The 18,747-nt window shown below is 53.3% G+C and overlaps 8 protein-coding genes across 8 annotated transcripts; 3 read left to right on the forward strand and 5 right to left on the reverse strand.

Annotated features, from left to right (window-relative positions):
- Positions 1–1,099: 1,099 nt before the first annotated feature.
- On the reverse strand, positions 1,100–2,363 carry LAESUDRAFT_727540 (DHS-like NAD/FAD-binding domain-containing protein). Its single transcript, XM_040909241.1, has 5 exons — positions 2,257–2,363; positions 2,083–2,200; positions 1,906–2,032; positions 1,351–1,843; positions 1,100–1,287 (listed from the first exon to the last, which is right to left on the reverse strand). Exons 2-5 carry the CDS (start codon positions 2,159–2,161, stop codon positions 1,129–1,131), a joined length of 858 nt encoding a protein of 285 aa, XP_040762708.1. The 5' UTR covers positions 2,162–2,200; positions 2,257–2,363; the 3' UTR covers positions 1,100–1,128.
- LAESUDRAFT_249127 (uncharacterized protein) lies at positions 2,095–2,954 on the reverse strand. The gene is made up of 4 exons (XM_040901735.1): positions 2,709–2,954; positions 2,557–2,642; positions 2,257–2,503; positions 2,095–2,200 (listed from the first exon to the last, which is right to left on the reverse strand). The coding sequence occupies exons 1-3, from the start codon at positions 2,813–2,815 to the stop codon at positions 2,310–2,312; spliced, it is 387 nt and encodes a 128-aa protein (XP_040762709.1). The 5' UTR covers positions 2,816–2,954; the 3' UTR covers positions 2,095–2,200; positions 2,257–2,309.
- On the forward strand, positions 2,852–4,811 carry LAESUDRAFT_656865 (isocitrate dehydrogenase; the record flags this gene model as incomplete). Its single annotated transcript, XM_040904648.1, has 10 exons — positions 2,852–2,954; positions 3,125–3,210; positions 3,270–3,335; positions 3,390–3,650; positions 3,708–3,851; positions 3,908–3,967; positions 4,027–4,103; positions 4,157–4,386; positions 4,438–4,715; positions 4,770–4,811. The coding sequence occupies 10 exons, from the start codon at positions 2,852–2,854 to the stop codon at positions 4,809–4,811; spliced, it is 1,347 nt and encodes a 448-aa protein (XP_040762710.1).
- Positions 4,812–5,077: 266 nt separating this feature from the next.
- LAESUDRAFT_249302 (uncharacterized protein) lies at positions 5,078–5,544 on the forward strand. The gene is made up of 2 exons (XM_040901736.1): positions 5,078–5,402; positions 5,463–5,544. Exons 1-2 carry the CDS (start codon positions 5,112–5,114, stop codon positions 5,487–5,489), a joined length of 318 nt encoding a protein of 105 aa, XP_040762711.1. The 5' UTR covers positions 5,078–5,111; the 3' UTR covers positions 5,490–5,544.
- A 632-nt stretch (positions 5,545–6,176) lies between these two features.
- On the reverse strand, positions 6,177–7,819 carry LAESUDRAFT_727543 (alpha/beta-hydrolase). Its single transcript, XM_040909242.1, has 6 exons — positions 7,539–7,819; positions 7,285–7,477; positions 7,099–7,235; positions 7,022–7,032; positions 6,445–6,971; positions 6,177–6,387 (listed from the first exon to the last, which is right to left on the reverse strand). The coding sequence occupies exons 2-6, from the start codon at positions 7,459–7,461 to the stop codon at positions 6,376–6,378; spliced, it is 864 nt and encodes a 287-aa protein (XP_040762712.1). The 5' UTR covers positions 7,462–7,477; positions 7,539–7,819; the 3' UTR covers positions 6,177–6,375.
- Positions 7,820–8,434: 615 nt separating this feature from the next.
- On the reverse strand, positions 8,435–14,770 carry LAESUDRAFT_813843 (glycosyltransferase family 48 protein). Its single transcript, XM_040914532.1, has 12 exons — positions 14,477–14,770; positions 14,156–14,421; positions 13,462–14,094; positions 12,422–13,405; positions 12,050–12,364; positions 10,617–11,997; positions 10,385–10,561; positions 9,954–10,335; positions 9,441–9,903; positions 9,056–9,386; positions 8,864–9,001; positions 8,435–8,798 (listed from the first exon to the last, which is right to left on the reverse strand). The coding sequence occupies exons 1-12, from the start codon at positions 14,706–14,708 to the stop codon at positions 8,743–8,745; spliced, it is 5,358 nt and encodes a 1,785-aa protein (XP_040762713.1). The 5' UTR covers positions 14,709–14,770; the 3' UTR covers positions 8,435–8,742.
- A 799-nt stretch (positions 14,771–15,569) lies between these two features.
- On the reverse strand, positions 15,570–16,785 carry LAESUDRAFT_727547 (uncharacterized protein). The gene is made up of 4 exons (XM_040909243.1): positions 16,339–16,785; positions 16,214–16,276; positions 16,014–16,148; positions 15,570–15,963 (listed from the first exon to the last, which is right to left on the reverse strand). The coding sequence occupies exons 1-4, from the start codon at positions 16,669–16,671 to the stop codon at positions 15,850–15,852; spliced, it is 645 nt and encodes a 214-aa protein (XP_040762714.1). The 5' UTR covers positions 16,672–16,785; the 3' UTR covers positions 15,570–15,849.
- Positions 16,786–16,905: 120 nt separating this feature from the next.
- On the forward strand, positions 16,906–18,744 carry LAESUDRAFT_750896 (tryptophan synthase beta subunit-like PLP-dependent enzyme; the record flags this gene model as incomplete). The annotated part of the gene is made up of 5 exons (XM_040911633.1): positions 16,906–16,986; positions 17,050–17,465; positions 17,517–18,273; positions 18,326–18,429; positions 18,480–18,744. The coding sequence occupies exons 1-5, from the start codon at positions 16,936–16,938 to the stop codon at positions 18,742–18,744; spliced, it is 1,593 nt and encodes a 530-aa protein (XP_040762715.1). The 5' UTR covers positions 16,906–16,935.
- Positions 18,745–18,747: the final 3 nt, after the last annotated feature.

Below are 18,747 nucleotides of genomic sequence, written 5' to 3' on the forward strand. Positions count from 1 at the left end.
CATAGGTGCTGGAGCCACTATCATCATGTCAGGCCAGTGCTGCGCGTTCATTGCTTGGGAACACGGTGTGCACGCTTATCGCACCGACTGATAAGCATGAATGGGACGACCGTGCGTCAGATGGGCCGATACGCGCCGCATACTCGGAGACAGGCGCCAAGGGGATATTCAATGGCACGGTACCGCCTCAGTTCCTCGTCTCTGCATTTGTCATCTCAGCCGCTGGAGGAGTGATATGTAGGCTAACTTCAGGCATAGTTCAGGTTTTGTCAAAGACATGCTCTAATGCATGACCACGTAACTTACTGTAACTTGCTGTCTCTGGCATGAGGAAGGCCCAACAGTCTGCCATGCCTACGAAGTTTGAAGCAATATTGAGGCCTCGATAGATGCCAATACGATACCACTGATTTTGTACGCCTGGTACAGCACTAGTTTTAGAAGGCCGGAAAGTTCATTGCCCTCGGTTACATGCAGACTGATCCTCCTGCGCTCCGACGATCCTCGCTCCGAATACCCGTCAGGATGGCTCTTGAATCCGTAAACATCGGTGTTCGGGCGCGCCCCAGCTCTCGGCCACACAGCTATCCCATCGAGCAGCCGAAGTTGCTGATCCGGACCGGCCCTAAAGAAGCTCCTTACGGATACACGCCATCAACAATCCCACCGACAAGGACCGTGCTGCGTCATCATATCGCTAAGTTCGGACGATGCGTGCGGTGATCCGCGGGATCCGAGAGTTGGGACGGAAGTTGCTGATGCACAGTACTGCGTTGCTTCAAGGTATCCGTCTTTGCCAACGCACGAAGAGACATTGGTATGCGTCGGATAACTGACATGCGCACTGCGCCGCAAACGTCAGTCTACACCATCTAGAATTTCGAGTTATATATAGGTGCGCATAGGCACTCACATGGCAGCCATGCAGTACAGCTCGCAAATGCCCGATAGTACCTCGAGGACGAATTTCAAGTCCAGATACGAAACAAAGCCGACCCGCAATCAGCTTCCTCAAAAAATATCGCAAGGATGATGGCGGAAGTGATGCGAATTTCAGCCGACTGCATCAAAAAATAGCACCGAGGTTCAAGACAGTACGTACAAGACTTACAAATTTATTCTTCTGAGTTACGTGTCGACGCTCAGTGCCTCCGGAAGCGTCTTTTCGCAGGGGCCCAGAAAGACGAAGTCACTCTGGTCGTCCCCTCTACTACGGTCAAGGTTGAATATAGCTACTTTACCTCCATGCTCCTTCACCTCGTACGCCAATCCAGCAGCAGGATAGACCTGACATCCGTCGATGCCGAGTCAACAATCAACAATCTCATAAGCTATCTTCGCGATACGTACCGTTGAAGATGTGCCCACGACAAGACACAAATCTGTCTTCTCCACCAGCTCGTAAATCTTCTTCATATGGTGTGGGACCTCCTCGAACCACACCACGCCCGGACGAGCGAGTGCGCCGCACTTCCGACAGCGCGGGAGCTCCGAAGGCGGAATGTCAGGCTCTATGACGCCCTTTTCCACCAGCTCCTCGGTGCCGGCGAGCGCGGGACAGATCGGCGAGTCGAAGTTGGCTTCGCGATGCTGGCAGTCATATGCTGTGCAGACGACATCGAAGAGCCTACCGTGCATCTCCAGCATCACTGGTTGGATAGCATCCTCTGGGATCGGGATACCTAGGGCGCTAGAGGCGGCGTTCAATGCCCTTTGACTGAGTCCGTCCACGTTTTGAGTGATCAGAGTGAAGGTGGAACTGGGAGCAATCCGATCTCTCACTGAAGGGAAGGAAAATCGCGCGAGAGCATCATGAGCAGCATTGGGCTGAGCCTTGAGGGCTCTGAATACCGTGGATAAGCAGGTGACATCGACAAGAATGCTCAGGGCCGTAAGGCAACATACTTCTCGCGTCGATAGTGGTAGAATTGCCAGACTCGCGACGGATTGTCGGGAAAGGCAGTGGGCGTGGCCAGACTCATCGCGTCGTACTTGCGCCACATGCCTCCGGCACCTCGGAAAGTCGGGATTCCTATTGATTGGTAAATGCGCGTGATCTCTGTACAATGGATGTTGTGGTACCTGAGGCAGACGATAGCCCCGCTCCAGCGACTGCCATGATGTGTTTCGAGGACCTCAGGACCCTTTTGAACGCTAGCATGTCGTCGGAAGGCGTTACGCCGATCTCTTCAGAAGCCGTCTAGCACAATAGAAATATCAGAACGGTGCCGCAAAACACGTTGAAGATGGGCTTACGACTTCCATGCAGTCTCGTCCGCGCTGATACTCGGTAGGAGGTCGCCCTTGACTCACCTAGCACAATGCTGTGCGAATGGGAACGGGACTCGACGGCGTGGTCCGCGCCACGAGTTGATCATATCACGTGCACTCTCCACTCGCGAGCTCGTCGTGCTTGACGATGAGCTCGCCACCAGCATGCGGCCGTGTGTTTCACCTTCATTCTGTATCGCTTGTAGCGTATAACCCTTTGCCCGATTAGATTCTTCTCGATGTGATTCAGCTTCCCAGCTCTATGTGAAGACACAGCTTTCTCACCTGAGTCTACTCCCCCTAACAGTGAGGCTAGAACAGGCAGCGAGAACACCTCGCTCGCTGTCACGAGAAGCTGCATGCGTGTGTGGCTGCGAGAAAAAAACGGAGTTGTGCTGACAAGCATATCGACGATTCGAAGGCGAGAGTGTTCTCACCTACACGCCATCGGCCGACGAGCGCAAGTCCGAGTATATAGCAACAGGCTACAAAGGTAGCCGGTTCCTAGCGCTTTCAACCCGAGCATCAACTCCGCAATTATCATTATCAAACCGGCGCACCGTCGTCCGCGATGAGTGCGATGTGGTCGCGTTCCGTCGCATATACAAGGCTCGTGTCGAGGCCTTCCTTTTCTCCCCCAGTACTCCTTTATCGAGGGTTCGCCACCAGTCTATCCAGAATGCGTGAGTGGCCTCTCTCTGCACTTCTGGGCAACTACTGACGACTACGCTCTGAAATATGTCTACTTTCCGTCTCTGGGGTAATGCGGGGCTCCGGACTGGTTTATTCGCTTGAACATATGGATGGCGGACGTCGTGGCGCCTTGTTGGGATTCGCACGACGTCGAATGCAGAGCATAAAGTTGTCGTCAAAAATCCCGTCGTCGAGCTCGATGGCGACGAGATGACCAGGATTATCTGGAAGAAAATTAGGGAGGAGGTGAGTTTCGTCCTCGTCCTGCACTCGATTTCGTGCTCAAACTCGCTTTCGTCGTTCAGCTCATCCTCCCTTATCTTCAACTAGACATCAAATACTATGATTTGGGTCTGGAGCACCGTGATGCTGTACGTAGTCAATCGATGTCGAGCTCCTTGCGCCTTCATTGTTCCTCTCCGTAGACTGACGACAAAGTCACGACTGACTCAGCTGAAGCCATCCTGAAGTACAAGGTCGGCATTAAGTGCGCGACGATCACGCCGGACGAGGCTCGTGTGAAGGAGTTCAACCTCAAGTACATGTGGAAGAGCCCGAACGGGACCATCAGGAACATTCTCGGTGGCACCGTTTTCCGCGAACCCATCATCCTCAAGCGGATTCCCAAGCCCATTCCAGGGTGGAAAAATCCAATTATCATCGGACGACATGCGTTCGGTGACCAGGTGCGTCCGCTCTGCATGTGCGAGTAAAAAGTGCGTTGACGAGGGTTGGTACTTTAGTACAAGTCAACGGACTTCGTCGCGCCTGGTCCGGGCAAGCTGCAGCTTGTATTCAGGCCAGTGGATGGCAGTGAGCCGACCGTCCTTGATGTGTACGATTTCAAAGGCAAGGGTGTCGCGATGGCCATGTACAACACTGATGAGGTGAGAATAGAGTTGACAAGCACAGGACTCTTGTCTGACGCGTATTCTCGTGACAGTCAATTACTGGCTTCGCGCACGCATCGTTCAAGATGGCGCTGTCGAAGAAGCTCCCCTTGGTATGTTCCTCGTCCACGCCCACTACACAGCAGGAATGCTCCAACTGGTTTGTCTGTAGTTCCTGTCCACGAAGAACACCATCTTAAAGAAGTACGATGGACGCTTCAAGGACATTTTCCAAGAGGTGTACGAAACGTACGCATCATTTTTCTTGCGTATGTGAGCGCTTGTTGTTCACTCTCGTGCAGCACATACAAGAAGCAGTTCGAGGAGGCTGGCATCTACTACGAGCACCGCCTTATCGATGACATGGTTGCGCAAGTGATCAAGTCATCAGGCGGTTTCGTCTGGGCGTGCAAGAACTATGACGGCGACGTTCAGTCGGATATCCTTGCCCAGGGCTTCGGCAGCTTGGGCATGATGACCAGTGAGCTTATCACGCCTGACGGCCAGATTATTGAGAGCGAGGCCGCGCACGGTGAGTAGTCCTTCCTTCTACCTCCCTAGTTAGAACGCTCAACGCTCGTAGGTACCGTGACGCGCCACTATCGCGAGTGGCAGAAAGGCAACGAGACGTCTACGAACCCGGTTGCGTCGATCTTCGCCTGGACGCGTGGCCTGCTCCACCGCGCGAAGCTGGACGGCAACAAGGAGCTACGCCTGTTCTGCCAGGATCTCGAGGCGGCATGCGTGGAAGTCATTGATGACGATGGCATCATGACCAAGGACCTCGCGCTTGCGATTCATGGAAAGAACATGAAGCGCGAGCACTGGGTTGTCACGGACAAGTACATGGACGCTGTCAATGTGAGTATCTCTCTGCCCTCGCGGATATGTGAGAAGGCGCTGACATCTTTACAGGAGAAGCTCAAGAAGAAGTTAGCGGCACGTCGGGCGCTCTGACTCGCACGGATGTAGATTGGTTGTCCCCATGAACGCTGAACTCTCGGGGAGCATCGTGGTGCTCGATTTAGTGTATACCATCTATGTATCGATCGTAACGCTGCTATATACTATCTACACAGCAAGCGTAGCACCTAAGAGCAGGCGTATCTTCATTTTCTGGCACGTGCTTCTCATTGATGCTGGTCCAATGTGGCCACCGGCACTAGGCTCATAAATCAGCCTTCGTACGGGAAGACAGTCGTTCCTTATACTCAGCACCGGCACCAGCACCAGCCAAAACTTGGAGTTCGCATTAGTATGTCGAAACCAGTCATCTGGTTTTCTGCCCTCGTTTCAAGAGTTTGCACTGATCGACGAATGACTGCACAACCTCCAACGCCTGAGCGGCTGCCTTTGATCTTCACCTTTATGCTGCTTCTGGTCGGGCAGCACACAACGAAGCGTCTATATTCGCACTTCTCCATCTCACCTCGGAATCGTGGACAGAAATACGGAATGCGAACGATACGTTGCAGACGCTATTGCCGCTGCAGCATTGCGAGGCGAATCCGAACTGACAACTGCCGCTTGGACTACAAGCGACCCCAGGTTCGTTATTCACGTCGAACAGAACGGCATCGTTGACCCGAGCGTCGTGGACCATCTCAGGTCAGTCTAGGCAAACCAAGATCATGAATCAATATAAGCCCTCTAGCGATCTCCGTGAAAGAATTTAAGACAATGTGTCGCGTCTCATGGCATGGGTATCTCTGGGTATCTCCAGTCTGTCTTGTGATCCATGCTACCTATTCTTTGAAGCTTATCATCGGACTATGCCTGATAAAGAGATATTGCAACCCAAGGGGACGCATGGGAGACTCAGACCGAAGGCCGAATGGAAGAGGCGCATTAAAACCGAGCGAGGTATGGTAGGGTATGGTGGGAGCATTAAGGCACCACGCGAGGTTCATAGACCAAAGGGCGCATTACGCTCCTTCGGACCTTCTCTAATCCAAGATGATAGAGATTAGGTCAGTATAATCCGTTCTCAGCCACCGCAGTGTCTGAGCATTGCAACGATGCAGAGTTATCAATCGATGGATCGTCAGATGAAGCGCTCGTTAAAGTAGGTACGCAAGGACACCGACAGATGACCGCACTCATCTGTGACTGTCAACGAGTTGTTGATGTCTGCATCATGTGTAGCGCGTAGTCCATCAGCTATGTCTCACGAGTCGCTCTGCCAGCCGGGAAGCGAAGTTCGGGAAGCCGCATCTGGCCGAGCAGAAGTCCGTAATACGGATTCTTCTGCGATACGGACTCCGTATCGCATGCGCATTCTAGTCCCAGATTTGTATTAGGCGGAATCGGTCACAATGCTCGCGAAAAGAAATCTCAGGACATGGTCATTTTCGAATCCAAACTTGCTTCTACTATAGCCGGTCTTCGTGCGTAGCAGGGGAGATAAAACTCGAACATATGAAAATGGCGAAGAATGGTACAGCATATTACAATATGATTATGCTACGGATATTTAACGTCGGCAACAGGTGAGGGGCATTAAGAAAACGACTTCCGATGCTCAGGCTGAGATCTGTTATTTGTGTGAGTAGATGGCATTGAGGTCCGAGTCCTAATCATGCCTACTCACCAGAACGCGACGTACGAACTTCAATAAAGCATCCACAACCTCATCCTTATGCTCGTAGAAGGGCATATGGCCACCGTTCTCAATCGTGTATAGGTCCAAGTTATTAAAGTATGGACTCATCCCATTAATGACAACATGATTATTGACCTGCTTGTCAGCGCCGCCGCTAAGGATCAACATCGGCATTCCCTGGCGCCCGGCCTCAAATAGTCCGGATGGGTCTTGTGTGCGCGTGAGGATGAGTTTAGTGACTTCCGGAGGCTGCAGGACAGCCTGGCCGATCAGTGCTGCCTTCAGGTTAAAATCGACTTCCTCTGGACGAGTAAACATCGTGTCCATGAAGGCGACCTTCATACTATTGTATTGTGTTGTGTCGTCGTTGACCGTGATCGGCGGAAGGAGGCTGAGGACCTCGGGTTTGCCGACTTGGTATAGCATTGGTCCAAGATAGGGCAAGGCTGTCATGAACACTAGCCCGGCGAAGGGCTTCGGGCCAAGCTTCGCACAGATATCAGTAGCGACGGTACCTATGGAGAGTTTCAGGGACAAACGTTGGTGAGTTTGTTCTTCCACTTACAACCATAGCTCCTGCGTTCATGACAATTATAAGCTCGCAGATAACAATTGCCATCAGTTGTGACTCCAGCGACGTACCATCCAACATATATCGGGGTTTTTAGGTTAAAGGCACGGACGACAGTAGCATAGTCGTCGGCGAACAGCGAAGAGATGTACCCCTCTGGTTTCACAGGCTTCCCGCTCCTCCCATGGCCACGCATGTCAAAACGGACCTGACAGGTGTTGGCCGATTAGTTTTCAGGGCTAGCAAACACACCTCACCATATACACGTCCTCTAGCAATCGTTTGTCAAAGAACAGGCGATCTAATGCTGCTGCGGAGAGATTGAATCCGTGGACGAGGACCATGCTCGGCTTGCTGGGGTCTCCAATAGCCTCTGCATAGATTGGGTTTCCATCACTGGACCGGACGATCTTGACGATAGGTGAGGGAGCCATGGTGGTGAGGTGTAAGGTGAGCCTGGCAGCCCTACAGGCCCTAATAGCAGGTGATACCCATCAGAGAAATTGTCCAGAAGTCGGAAATACAGCTCCGCTAGGCGACGACAAGGATTTGCGCCCGAGACAATGTTATACATATAATTGGAGTTACGCGCGTCCGCTTAGCAATTTGGCAACGGCTGATGATTGATGGATTGTGTCAAATGGTGCAGACAAATCATCTCGTGCCAGCTATTCGCATCACTTTCATCGGACCAATCCTTCAAACTGTGGAATACGCGGCGACGGCTTCCAAGTGAGCGCCGCCCTGGCTGACGTGGCCTTGCTCCTTGGAATCATCGGGTGCGGAAGTCACTACGTAAGTTGATCGTGAGCAATACTGGATGACCGATAGCTCAGGGTATTTGCAGGGCTCCCGGCTGGGATGTGAAGCGATGATCCGCGTGATGAAAATCATATGGTCTACATAGCATGATCGAGTGAGCCAGAACTGTAACACATTTGTATTATACCTCGACGTTCCATGCAGCTGGTCATCTTCATGCCGATTAGGGTCCTGCGGCTTGGCTTGATAGTTCATTCAGCGATATCAATTGGGTTGAGCACATTTGCACATACCTTGTCAGGGTTATGGTGGTGCTATGACCGAAAAGATCGAGACCTACAATGCAAGATCAAGAACTCATGGAGAGCATAGAACATGTGTCCTCGCGACCGCCTTAGCTCAATAATGCGGCGTCAGAAGCTTCGTCATCGGAAGTTCACTACTCAATTGATGCAAACTTCTCGGGCGTTCTATGGCACATGCAGCCCTGGAGTTCGAACTGAACATCCATATGACGAATTTTGATAACTCGGGTCCTAGAAGGGATGAGCACGGACTATCTTCGGAAGAAAGTTCAGCTTTACCTCAAAATGCAATGCACGAATGTCATTGCCAAAGTTGCAGGGCAGGCTATCATCGTAGTTTGCGGGGTCAGAAGCCGCCTTGCGAGTCGCTCCATACACTAGTACTGTACGTACGACATACCTATACCATGTCAAAGGCACCTACGGCATCGTAATGCACGAGTTGCAGTCATACACAATAGTATTGTTCGTGGCTGTATAGGTACGGTCATTGGCGTGTCAACTAACGAGACACTCCACTAGGCATAACAGTCCATCTCCGCATGAGAAGCTAAGCGACATTGTCCGCCGGATACACAAAAAAAACAAGAACAAGTACAGGTGCAAGTAATCTATACGGTGTGTAACTGAAGGTAAGCAATCGTCCAATCAGACCCGCTGGCAGACACTGCAATTGACTCGCAGCGTTTCGCGGAAAGCGAGAGCTAGCAAATAGATGTGGACATGAGCAAGATTATCAGTGTGATGTACAAGGACAGCGACTACTCACGAACAGCAATCAGAGCTGCAATAATAGCAACCGCTAGCACGTATAGAGTGCCATATTGAATCACAATCCACCGTCTCTGGCGCTTCTGCTTGATAGAGTACAGAGGAGCACGTATTTGCTTTGACGGAAGGAACCAGACTGGAGATGTCATCGGTCACAGTCAGAATATGGAACGCAGGAAGGACGACTCACAGAGCATGGTGGAGTGCAGTTGATCAATGTAGGGTATCAAGACAGGGGGCGTCAAGATGAGAAGAAGGAAATGTCCGGTCAAGAAGTCTGAACTCCAGAGCGACAACTCGATAATTTTGACGATGAACTCCCGCGCTGGTTGCGAGATGGCATGCGCGCCCAGGCCGCGGCCATACCACTTCCCGGTCCACCACGCACGGTTCGTCTCATCGTGCTTAAACTCTCGAGACAGGAAGACCGAGATGAGAACCTTGTTGATTGCCCGCTGAATGTAGATGACGGCAATGAGACCGAGCACGGCATGCGCGACGTTCCACGATTCCAGGAACCACTGGACACCGAACTCATTAATGCAACATCAGATAAGCATTCCAGTGCAACGTACCAGGAACTCGAAGAATCCGATCATGCCGACGACACCCAATGAGTGCGCAATGAAAGCCATGGTAGCACCGAACTTCGGGAACGGCGTATCAAGGAATGGCCCAAGGAAGAGGGACACCATGAAAAGCACCAGCAGTATAGCAGCATTCCAGACAATCGGTCCTAGAGAGATGATCGCGATACGGATCAGGGGACTCGGAGGCTGTACGCCGTTGACCTTGAAGGACTTGACGAACATGTACGCAACGACCATCAGGATGGCCATAATGATAGGGAAGACAATCTCAGAGAAAATGACCGCTCGCCAGCCTGCCCTTGGAACGTCGCCTGAGAGCTTCTCGGAGGGGTGGCCCAGCTTCTTCTTCTTGTACCCAGTAATCATCGTGCGAGATAAGCGGCAGTAGCCAATCCAGGAGTTTTGATGCACGCGGGAGTTACCACGGTTCATCCAGCGCAGGAACTCCCTATAAGGCCGTCAGCTGCAATGTTGGAATGCTAAGAACGGCATCCCTACCTATAGTCGACGATGAAATCCGCAGCGGAAAACTGATGGGGGTTGAAGAGGAAAGGCGAGATACACAGTGCGAGGACAGTAACCCAGAAATAGACCACCCAGCCGGTGAACAGCGTAATAGTCACGTACAGCAACATGACCAGCAATCTCATACCGAGATAGATACTGGGACCCGCGAACCGCGAGTACAAAATGCTGAACTTTTGCCTCGCCGTTGCAAATCCACGACCAGTGGCGATGTAGCGGGCACCACCAAAGGTGAGATTACTTGCAATCGAATGAGAGGAGATCCGGGTTGAGAACACCTCGAATGCAGGCGAGAGCGAGGCGAATTGCTTCCCGAGACGCAGGATAGCCTTCGCAGTGCCGCGTTCAACCAGTTCTAGCACGTAAATTAGCAGTGCATTCCTCTTCGTTGAAAACACACTAACCTTGCAAGAACAGAGGCAAGTACGCAATCAGGAAGACCAAAAATATGCTAATAATGCAACGATTGATCCATTGGAATACTGGACTAAGGTTGTAACAACCCGCTGGGCTGAGCAGCTGGCCGGCCGAATTGTACTTGCAAATCGCTAACTGGCCCCTAAGAGATCCCAAATAGACCACTGTACGCCCAAGCAATTAGTGACTGTTCGTCTGTGTCAAGTGCACTGTACTCACTGGTCGTGATGAATACTTGCACAGAGAGAATGACAAGCATGTTGTGGATATGAAAGCCAGGATGACCATAGTAGAAAGTGAGAAAGCGGTCAATGGGAAGCTGAGTACCAAGGTAGTAGTACTCGCGACTGAGCATCTGCTCGCCCATACCAGTACCAATCTTGGTCTGGAAGTTGAGAATAGTCCCAAAACCAAGATCACGTCCTTTGCCGCACTGGAAGTATTCCGTGTGCTTGATACGACCACCGCGGCCGAATGCGTTCATACCAGCGTAGATATCCTCGTTGAGGTGCAGACCCTTTTGAGCCTTCGATACGCCACCACGAGTTGTCATGTAGATGGCGTTGAGGAAGTCGGGGTGACCGTAATGGAGTTTGCCGCCGATCCATGCCAAAGAACGCGCTGTCAAGGTACCGAACGTCTGCTCCTTGCCTGCCGCCAAATCACCGAGGATACCGATGTTCTCAGAAAAGATGTACTCGCGGGCGCCGACGATCGCAACTGGGTTCTTCTTGAACTCCTTGTGGCCCCACTGAGCGTAAGGACTCTGGGTTGACACGGAGTACTCCTCAAACTCGCCGAGGATATTGCGGATCTTCAAGCATTCCTCCAGGTAGTTATCTTGGTTGGCATCAATAAGCTGCAGGTACTCGCCACGGTAGAAGATGATCGCGTGGTTCTGGTTATCAGACTTCCCATCACCGAGGATAGGGTTACCGGGGAGCTCGATGCGGAACTTGGGCTTACGATGGCCGGTCTCGGGGATAAATTCGGAGTGTCCATCAATCAGCGCAGAGAACAACCGAACTTCGCCACCTTCCTTGCGAGGAGCCTCTTCTTCGAGATATGCAATCTGAAGATCAGGATATGCACGAAGAAGGAACTCTGCATTCTCCTGCTCCTCGCGGTTGAACTTCGAGTACCGCTGCATGGATACGACGAACTTGAACTTGCGACGGGCCATGCGCTCAAGCTCGCGCTCCAGTTTGTCTGTGTTGCCGCCGAAGAGTTGTACAACTTCTGGGTTCTCGACACGATAGAGAAGCTTGATCGCCTTCGCGTAGTTCATCATACCAGAGACCGTGCGGTAAAGCGTCTGTGCGCGCAATGATGCCCAGATACGCGTCCGAAGAGTGAATTCAGGTGCTGCGCTTTTGAAACCGATGCAGTAGAAGGGGAGATCGTCCGTCTTCGACTGTCCTTTCTCATCAGAGCCAAACGGACTAGGGCCATTGTACATAGCGGACTCTTCTGCCAGAATCTTGGTATCTTTGACAAAGTTGTCCCACTCAACCGGATGCAGCTGCTTGAGGTATTCCAAAAGTGTAACACGGCTGTTCTGGTCCTCCTCCCTGATAATCTCGCGAAGAGACAACAAGATCTGACGATACATCCATCAGCACATCACACGCGTTCTTGTCAAACGCACGCACCTTCTCGCTATAGTGAGGCGTGAGCACCGTAAACGTCGGCATGGCATCAACAGGTAGCGGTTCCGGTACAGCAGTAGTGAGAGACTGTGCAAAGAACGATATCCGGCGTTCTGCCTCACTGCCCGGGGTGAAGAATTCGCCCCTGAAACCCTTATCGCTCTGAGAGATGAAGAACGGCGGAGCTCGAAGACTGCGACGACCATCCTGTCCGGCATCAACCTGGTGGTACAACAGTTTCTGCACGTGATCAATGGACAGCAGGTGCTCGCGATACATGGAGATGATGATCGCATTCCATATTTGCGACACCAGGACCTAAACATGCAACGTATAATCAGAACTGAATCACGACCAAAGATGTTATAGGCAAACCTTGGGCTTGTACTTTGTCTCCATGTCGGATGTAGCGAGCAGCTTCGCGTAGATCCGCTTCGGCAACCGCATGTATATATCCTTCCATGGAGTCCAGATCGACAGTCCAAGCCAGAACGACCGCGCAATGCTGAGGATCGTATTCCAAATGATCCACCACAGGAATGTATCAAGGAAGAACAGCACCAAGTCCATCAAGTACATGATGGTGAGCGTGAACGCCGCCTGGTTCCTACAGAGAGCATTGCCGAAATACTTGTCGTTGCAGTTCTGGATCTTCATGCCCACCATCACGCGGATCGGACTCCTGAACGACAGCGTAAGGAAGAAGTACGATTCGGTGAACTTGCAGCCGAAGATGAGGACCCAGAGCACAATGGACGACAGCCGCGCCGAGTGCTTCAGCGACGGGTAGCTGGCCGTGAATGTCTGGCTCGCGAGATATTTTCGTGACTTGCCTGCCACCCGATCGCCGAACATCCGTCCGGAGGGAACGATAGCGAACAGAAGCGTCGCGACAACCGATATAAAGAACTGCACAATACCGATGATCAGGGGAACGGAACCGCCAGACCCGTTGCTTACCGCGATCGCGACGTAGATCGTCGGACCACCAGTGAGCGCCAGGGTGACGAGCAGGAAAAGGAGGCGTCGGGAAAGATGTGAGGTGTTGTTCCATGTCGTCGGGATATAAGAGAATTCGGCCAGTGTAGCAGCGATCATGATAGCAGTCGCGACTGCACCGCCGAGCGCAGTAGCGGACCATCGGATGGCCGCCGAATTATCGCCATTGTAGATGGTGGGTGAATTGTACGAGGTGTAGAAGAAGTACATGGCTATGTGGATAACCCAGATACGGTTGAAGTTGACAAGCAAGTGTCCAAAGGAGCGCTTCTCGTAGTACGTCTTGAAAAAGACACGGTTCCAGTCGATCCTGTCGAACTTCATGAACCGCTGTGCTGGGGGCAAGTCGACCAGTCGAGTCTGAAGGTAGACAGATTAGACACGATCCTGACAGTCTTACATATCAGAAGCCTTACTTTGTCAGTCAGCACGATACGAGCAATGCCTTCTGGGTACCAGAACAACTGATTGACATCATCGTAGCCAATGATGCTCTCGTGATCTCGTTCTCTCCGCACGAACTTGCCATCGACAACCTCGTATCCCTGATCACGTATGAACCTATAGAGCGGCTTAACCACAGACCGGAGATACAGCCCCTCAGGCACGGCATCGATCCGGCTCTGGCACTCTGGACTTCGGTAATAGTCATCCGCGCACTTGAAAATGAAACACAAGCATTCGGGTACAAATCGCACTTGGGCGGCCTCGCCCCAGCACAGCAGCCAGAGCGCAATCTGCCGCATGCGGTCGTACTGGCTCATGTTGTGCATCGCCTGCCGCCAGCGGTCCATCGCGCCGCTGAGAGACTTTTGCGAGGCATTCCTGGGTGGAGCCCGCTTATTTACCGACTTGACCGACTTGAGGCGTTGGAGCCCGGGATTCTGTGTCTGCCCAACCGCGTCATCCAGATCAAGCTGCGCCGCAAAGTACCACTTCCGGTAGTTCGCGTGTTGCCCGCCAATGTAATCTGCGTGAAGCGTTAACAGTGCCTGGTTGGGCGACATGCGCGACGCGCGACTATCGAGGAGCTGCATCATAAAGTCGAACTGGATACGAGCGGGCGTCAGCATTGGCGCTATTCCGTGAAACAATACGTCGCATATGCACCATATTCCGCATCGAGTCGCGCTGGAACCCAAACTTCTGTGTCAGATCAAGAAAGATATCCTCTATCTCCTCCTTCGATAGGGGAATCTGCCGCTCCGAACTCCACGCAGGATAAGGCTCGCGGGCGCCCGACGGGCTATTGCCTTCGACGTAGGTCGGTGTGGACGCGTCAGAGATGCCTATGCGCGGGGGTCCCAGCGATTCCGAGGATGGCGTATACTTCGTGCCGTACACATCGACCTCGGAGTCTGTATCTGGCTGTGGGCCTGTGAAGGGGTCGTGAGACGAAAGACGGAAACGCGCAAGGATGGCGCTGCTCACCGTACGGGTCATACGCCCCATGGTGATCGTAATAGCGGTCATCGTCATTCAGGCCGTTCTGGCTGCCGTCGGACATGTAGGTATCGCGACGGCCATAGTTGTCAGAGTCGTTATCGAAGTATCTCCCATCGGCGGCCTGGGAGTTGCTGAAGGGATCATGGGGGTCGGAGGAAGGAGGGGAGGGGGAGGTATACATGCCTTCCTGGCTTCGAGGACCAGGATGGCCGGCCATGGCGAACTACAAAGGCGAGCTCGTCGTCGTGGTCGTTGAGGGACGGTCAAGGAGCGTGACGCAGGGCAAATGGTTGTGCAGCGGCTGGGAAGCAAAACTAGTCTAACTGGAAATCGGAGCCTTAATTCAATGCCTTTTCGGTACCCCGGTTGCCTATTGTGGAAGGTCCCATCATACGGAGAAAGAAAGTGTGGCTGATGCTCCAACGCAATGCGGCTTCCTCACTACGCTGTCCGCACTTCTCTCGCCTCTGTTTAATCTTCTATCTCTGTGAATACTTACCTATACTTACATTTGCCTGGAGAGGAGAGAAAATTCCGACCAACGACGGTAATTTTACGCTTGGCCGCTCCATGGTGCTCGTGGAGTCGGCCTCGGTAGCTGTTTCGCTCATTCTCCCCGTTTCATCACAACTCGTATCAAGATGACATTTATATCCTCGTGGAATTTATGGTTTCGGGACTTTGTTCACGAAAAGGCATTCTCAAGGTAAGTAAGTAAGAGATGTTAGAGGGGGGAAAGCGCGCGCCGGAGTCGCAAGTGTTAAGCGATCGTTTCTGCTGAAATTCATCTTCACCATCCTTCTAGAGGCAGATTTCTGCACTCCCAATATTGGGGGATCATGATATTCGGACTGATGTTATACGTGGATTGCAAGGACGCCTGTATGGGTCTTTAACTCGCCGAAGCATACGAATCTGTTGGCCACACCTCGGGCCGCTACATAGCGCTACATAATACGAATCTCGTTGCAGCGGCGGGAGCCACAGACTCGGGCAAGCGCTGACAGTCGCCGCCCTTTCAATGTCAATCGATTATGAATTCTCATGACCACAGTCAAATATTTATACATGTACATCCCTCACAGGTGTGGTAGAGTAGCATTCTCGGAAATTCTCACAGCACCAGGACAGGACCATGCTATATGTGCCATCCGCAGCAACGACACGACGTCGCTGCGGTCAGCCGGTCCAGATGGCAGCAAAAAAAAACCATCGGGCCTTGTATTCTGGGTCGTGAGACCGGTCTGAGCTGGGACGGGGGTCTGGTGTGCGGGATTTAGAGTGAGTCTGGAGTCTGGCGACACGGCATGGTCAGCCCGCGATCATGGGTACGGGCGTCTCCAGGCTTTTTGGGGTGGTCATCTCCGCATGTGCAATACCCAGTAACGAAAACAGCCATATGCTAAGCAAGCTAACGCGACGATAAATGCACTCGTCATCTTTGCATTGACCGCGGACGTCTCGTGCTCGACCTGTAAAGGAGAGGTTGAATCGTTGAGCAAGGGACACACGCGGCGCTTACCACGGAGGTGAATGGAGATAGGATGGGTATCGTGAAGTGCGGCGTCGGCCACCGCGTAGACTGGGAATGCTGGCTAGGCGAGATCATATAGACAGTCGCAAAGGCGAATGATACGAGACAGCCCAAAAGGATCAGCTGACGAGCGAAGCAGGTCAGCAGAAGCGGCGACATCAAGGCGTTCAACGCGACCCCGCACTTACCACGAGCAACTCCATCCGAGCATACGTCTCCTCGTGCGAACGCCGCAACGCGTCCACTTCGCGCTGCGACAGCCGGACACCATTATGAACACCCGTCAGCGTGACGCACGAATACGTGATCTTACGGCACGCCTTTCCTCCTCACGCTGCGACAGCTCGACGAGCTCGGTTTGATGGACTACGCGCGTGGACAAGTGCGCTTCTGCCGTCAGTGCACGCATGGCCCAGTACTGTTCCGCGGTAGTCATGGGGCGCACTGCGGCAGAGATGGTGGAGGCCGCATTGACAGGTCGAGTGGCTTTCGTCCTGCCCGTGGCTGGTACAAGTGCACGAGCATAGAGCATCGTACGGCTCTCGACCGAGGCAGAGGAGGAAGCAATAGAGCTAGCAACCTGAGCAGAGTGCTGTCCGAGAGCGCTGATGGCAGAATGAGGCGGGGACTTTTTCAGCTTGTTCATAACTGTACAGTATCAGAAATCGTCGTGGCCAAGTTACAGAGAGGAAGGCTCAGGAAGCAAACTCGAAGCATGCCTCATGGACTGCTTGATGGTCCCATAGAAATAGAAAAGGTCATCCAGGTTCGGGACACGTATTGGTGCCGTCAAACTGATGGCGATCGTATACGCCCCGCACGTGGCACACTATAATCTAATCGACGACTGACTCGCTCGGTGAACCGTGAGTTCGAGCATATTGTCCGAAAATTCGAAGGCCTCTTCGTCATGCGCTACTTTTCGACGAGGGGAGCAGAGCCGTCGCTCTCTTTTGAGGAGGTGAGACTGGTTTTGTTCTAGGATGATCTAACTGTTTCCTAAGTGCTACTACTGCGTCGGCAGACGGTCCTCACAGGACTCGCTCTCAACGGCGGTCTCTACATCCCAGAATACATCCCCTCGCTCCCGAAAGATTGGCAAACCAAATGGAAGGATTACTCCTTCACAGAACTCTCTGTTGAGATACTCTCGCTCTACATCTCGCCCGAAGAGATCTCGCGCAATGAGCTCCGCGCACTCGTCGACAAGTCGTATCGCACCTTCCGACACCCGGACATCACCCCCATCAAGAAGCTAAACGACAAGACGTACGTGCTAGAGCTCTTCCACGGGCCGACGTTTGCGTTCAAGGACGTCGCGCTGCAGCTGCTCGGGAACCTCTTCGAGTTCTTCCTCGCGCGGCGGAATGCGCGCAAGGCGCCTGGAGAGAAGCCCGAGCGACTGACCGTCGTCGGTGCTACGAGCGGCGATACTGGCAGGTGCGCAATCAGTCCTTTGACACGTCTCGAGCTGACAAGAACGACTCGCAGTGCAGCGATCTATGGTTTGCGCAACAAGGCCAACATCTCCATCTTCATCTTGCACCCCAAAGGCCGCGTCTCGCCCATCCAAGAAGCACAAATGACGACCGTCACCGACGCGAACGTGCACAATCTCGCTGTGCACGGCACCTTCGACGACTGCCAGGACATCGTCAAGGCCCTCTTCGCCGACGCACCCTTCAACGCTGCGCACCACCTCGGGGCGGTCAACTCGATCAACTGGGCGCGAATCCTCGCGCAGACGATCTACTACTTCCTCGCGTACTTCCGCCTGCCGCACGGCGCGGAGGCGCAGTTCGTCGTCCCGACGGGGAACTTTGGCGACGTCCTCGCGGGCTACTACGCGAAGCGCATGGGACTCCCGATGGCGCGCCTCGTCGTGGCAACGAACGCGAACGACATCCTCGCGCGCTTCTGGCGGAGCGGCGCGTACGAAAAGGTTGACTCGTCCGATGGCGCAGCGAACGTCGTGTCGGACGGCAAGCAGGCCGGTGGCAGCGTGAAGGAAACGCTCAGTCCCGCGATGGACATCCTCGTGTCGAGCAACTTCGAGCGGCTGCTGTGGTACCTCGCGTACGAGGGCGAGATCGGGAACGCAACGGACAAAGCGAAACGTGATGCGGCGTGTGCGACGGTAGACAGATGGATGCGTGCAGTGAAGAGCGACGGGCGGGTGCAGGTGTCGAGCTCTGTGCTCGAGCTAGCGAGGAGAGATTTCGTCGCCGAGCGAGTCTCCGACGAGCAGGTTCGTTAGTCCGATCGTTCTGGTGATTATTCATGCTCACGCCTGTACGCAGACGCTGGAAACCATCCGCTCGTACTATGCATCCGAACCCCCCTACGTCGCCGATCCCCACACAGCCGTCGGCCTATCCGCCGCACGCATTCTGGCCAAGCACAAGTAAGTCTGTTCTTCGCGCACGACGTCCTCCCGTCTGACGCTCCCCGCAGCCCACCACAAACCGTGCAAATCGTCCTCTCTACTGCCCACCCCGCCAAATTCTCTGAAGCAGTCACCCGTGCGCTGCATTCCTCGCCCTCTTTCAACTTTGAACGGGACGTCCTCCCATCCGAGTTCAAGGGCCTACTTGAGAAGGAGCGCCGCGTGATCGACGTTGAGATCCCCGACGTCGAATCCGTCAAGAAGGTCATAGAGAGCTTCGCAGACACCTTCGACAACACCCAAAAGCTGCAGGTGCCGACGGCCAGCGTCTGATGT

Source organism: Laetiporus sulphureus (genome assembly GCF_001632365.1).
Source record: "Laetiporus sulphureus 93-53 unplaced genomic scaffold LAESUscaffold_29, whole genome shotgun sequence".
NCBI classification, from domain to species: domain Eukaryota; kingdom Fungi; phylum Basidiomycota; class Agaricomycetes; order Polyporales; family Laetiporaceae; genus Laetiporus; species Laetiporus sulphureus.